Source organism: Limulus polyphemus, unplaced genomic scaffold, assembly GCF_000517525.1.
Source record: "Limulus polyphemus unplaced genomic scaffold, Limulus_polyphemus-2.1.2 Scaffold4554, whole genome shotgun sequence".
NCBI lineage: Eukaryota > Metazoa > Arthropoda > Merostomata > Xiphosura > Limulidae > Limulus > Limulus polyphemus.
In genome coordinates, this window is record NW_013670164.1 from 10,144 (window position 1) to 13,167 (window position 3,024).

A 3,024-nucleotide genomic window follows, 5' to 3' on the forward strand; every position below is an offset into this window, starting at 1 on the left:
TCCAAACATGATTTGTTTACATTTTTCATGCAACCTTCATCACCTGTACCTATATATGAGAGATAAAGGAGCTTAGAGTAAACTCTGAATAACAGTTTGGAATGTTTAATAATGATCATTCTTCCATTTATATATATAACTGCAGACATATTCATATCATAGCCAAAAGGCAAACAGACTACAGAAGCAATGGGCTTTTTGCTGTCTAGTTTCTACCTGCCTTTTTGTAAATACAAAGAACTATATGTACCTTCCTACATCATGGACAATACTGGCCATTAATAAATAATAAGAAACTCCATAAATGAGGCCTGACATAGAAGAGAAAAGAAAGTGATTTAAAAATCTAATCTATATAAAATCCAGTGTGTGTCATGTCACACTTAATTTCTCAAAATAGGAGGAGTCATAAAAGCCAAAATGCATTTATCCAGATAGAATAGTTTGATTACTGTCTACCCCTTATGATTTTAGTGACAGGGTTACAAAGGGGCCATGAGGGTGTGTGTTGTGAAATCTTATAAGTGTAGTGAGTGTTGGTGTAATAAGTCTAAAGTAAAGACGTAGTGTGGGATCACCTAGCCTAGAGCCAGATGCTAAAATTGATCATGAAAGTAAAGATATTGATTCAAATTTAAACTTAAATAGTTTGTGAATTAATGTATTTAATAAAATAAAAAACAAACCTCTTTAATCAATAGAGACTCTAAAATTAAGAAATCAACAAATATTTTTCCAGTTTTGTTATCTATACATTTCACTTTATACTTTCAGTATATAGACTAATAATATTAGGTTATACTTACATTGCTAAGCAACATGACATAAAAGCCATTGTTGGAACATAGTGTTACCAAAACACTGGCTTTTTACCAATAACTATTCTATGAATAGGTTACGGATTCATTTCATGAATGATCTTAACTTTGGTTGGCTCACAAAGGAATTTACCGACATTTGATTGCCTCGACTGCACTTTTCTGCCTCTCTGTTGGTCAAACTTGATTTTGCAAAATATATTTATTTCAGTTAGCTATCAAATGTGAGGTTAGGGTATACTATGGTGTGGTGGTGGTAGTTCTTTTCCCTCCATTTTTAAATATTATCGACTTAGATACAGTGTTGTAGTATCACCTTCGCATTTGTTTGAAAGTACTGGAGGTATGGCATTAAACATCCTAATTTTTCATGTGGGATAGGTAACTGTCATATGGTCCAATCTAAAACATCATTCTTAGTTTTGTTCTTATTTCTTCTCTCCTTTATCTTCAATTCAAAGCTGCTAGGGAGAGCATTTAGACGACTGGGTTTTTGAGATTCAGAATCTGATAAACAAAGGGCTTGTAAGGAGTTTGATAGATTACCATTGAGCTTGGGGCATTTAAGTCCTCTGAAGGCTTCTCTATTTGAACCTGCATTCAGAAAATTACAGCTTTTTTCTTGAGAAGCTTGGAGAAAAAATAAAAATATTATTAACTCCAATTGCCAATCAAAGACAATTAATAATATAACACTGTAGCATATATAAACTATTTTAAATTAAATCATCCAAAGTAGTATGTTGAATTGAACAAAAAATACCACCACCATCTGCATAAAAAATGAAATGTTGATTTAATAATTAAAATACTGAAAGAAAGATTAACTTACGAAAAACTTGGCTAGCATCTGTCTGAACCTTGTTGAGCAACTGTTCTTGTCTTGTAAATTTGAAATATGAACCAGCAATATCTTCTTGTTCTCCTCGCTCCAGTTTCTGTAAGTGGAAAAGTATCCATAGTTAAACACTCATTTTTTTAGGTTCTTAAATTTTTCTTAACTCAGTTTTCAGTTCTTTTATAAATAGTTAATTTTTTGAAATAAAAGAGAGATAAGAAAACCCTTGTTTTTGGCTAGTAGAACAGAAAAATTTCCGTATGTTGAACCAAAAAAACAAATCTTACTTCTTTTCTTCAGTAACAAAACATATATATGTTTATCTATACCTTAAGTACTGTTACCTTTAGCAGTTTGTCATCAGTAGATTGTCTGAAGGAGCTTGATTCTATATGAGTGGGAGCAGACTGGACACTAGGTTGAGGTACATGTAACTCAGACTGGATACCTTTATAAATATGAGAAATACTACATTGTTTATGCATCACTGTTTAGCTGCAAGGGAGTTTAACATTATGTGATGTGTGTGGCCTTATTATCTGGAACTTTTTCCAAAGTTTAGGAAACAATTTGAGTCATATAAAAAAGTGTGTTAGGCTAGAGAAGTTATTGGGCAAGTTTATTAGTCAAATGAATGTGTAGTTAAGCACATGACTTAGTCAGCTTGTCTATTACTGTCAGCTACTTAGTCTGTTAGTTAGATCAGTTCAGTATCGAGTTTGTATTGACAAAGAAACAAACGTAAAATTAGCAAGTAAAAAGAATTTATCTCCAGATATAGTTAATTTCTGAAGTTAGGCCTTTCGGAAAATGTTTATTATGCTAACTGTGGAACCTGAAGTTTCAAGAATTAAAATAATTTTCTTAACATTTAGTGGACTAGACTTGGGATTATTTTTTTTTTTATGAATAAACTCAAAGAAGCTGGCCAACAACAGAAATCATTACAACAGTATAATTTTAATATTTTCTTTTTCATTGTGTTTTATAGCAGCCTTATATACAAGTAATTTATATTTAATGTAATTATGATGAAATTCGATGCCTATAAACTTGAAAATATTGAAAAATTATTCATATACAATTTTTAGCAACAAATTTTAGAAGTAGAACATTTAACATGGAGAACCAAATAGCTATATGTTCATATTGTTACAACAGCGGAAGTCGCGTGATTCTGGGAGCATGCTCGCTACAGTTTCTCGAAGGATTGTGAATTATCAGGGAGGTCCGAGTTTGTTCGAGGCACCCTCTTTTTTTAGTATATAAGCCCGGTGATAAAACCAGCACAATTGCAGAGATAGATAATTGAGTCAAGCAAATAGTAGGCACCGTAAGTAAAGTGTGTGAATCACTGTGATTTATAGC

The 3,024-nt window shown here is 32.0% G+C and overlaps 1 protein-coding gene across 1 annotated transcript in view; it reads right to left on the minus strand.

Annotated features, from left to right (window-relative positions):
- Nucleotides 1-1,043: 1,043 nt before the first annotated feature.
- The window catches only part of LOC106471338 (osmotic avoidance abnormal protein 3-like), a 41,877-nt gene continuing 39,896 nt past the window's right edge, over nucleotides 1,044-3,024 (minus strand). The window contains exons 14-16 of the mRNA XM_022399951.1: nucleotides 2,001-2,104; nucleotides 1,651-1,756; nucleotides 1,044-1,448 (exon numbers count right to left, since the gene is read on the minus strand). Of these exons, the coding sequence (XP_022255659.1) occupies nucleotides 1,207-1,448; nucleotides 1,651-1,756; nucleotides 2,001-2,104 (452 nt within the window). The 3' untranslated portion in view covers nucleotides 1,044-1,206. The remainder of the gene's footprint in view (nucleotides 1,449-1,650; nucleotides 1,757-2,000; nucleotides 2,105-3,024) is intronic.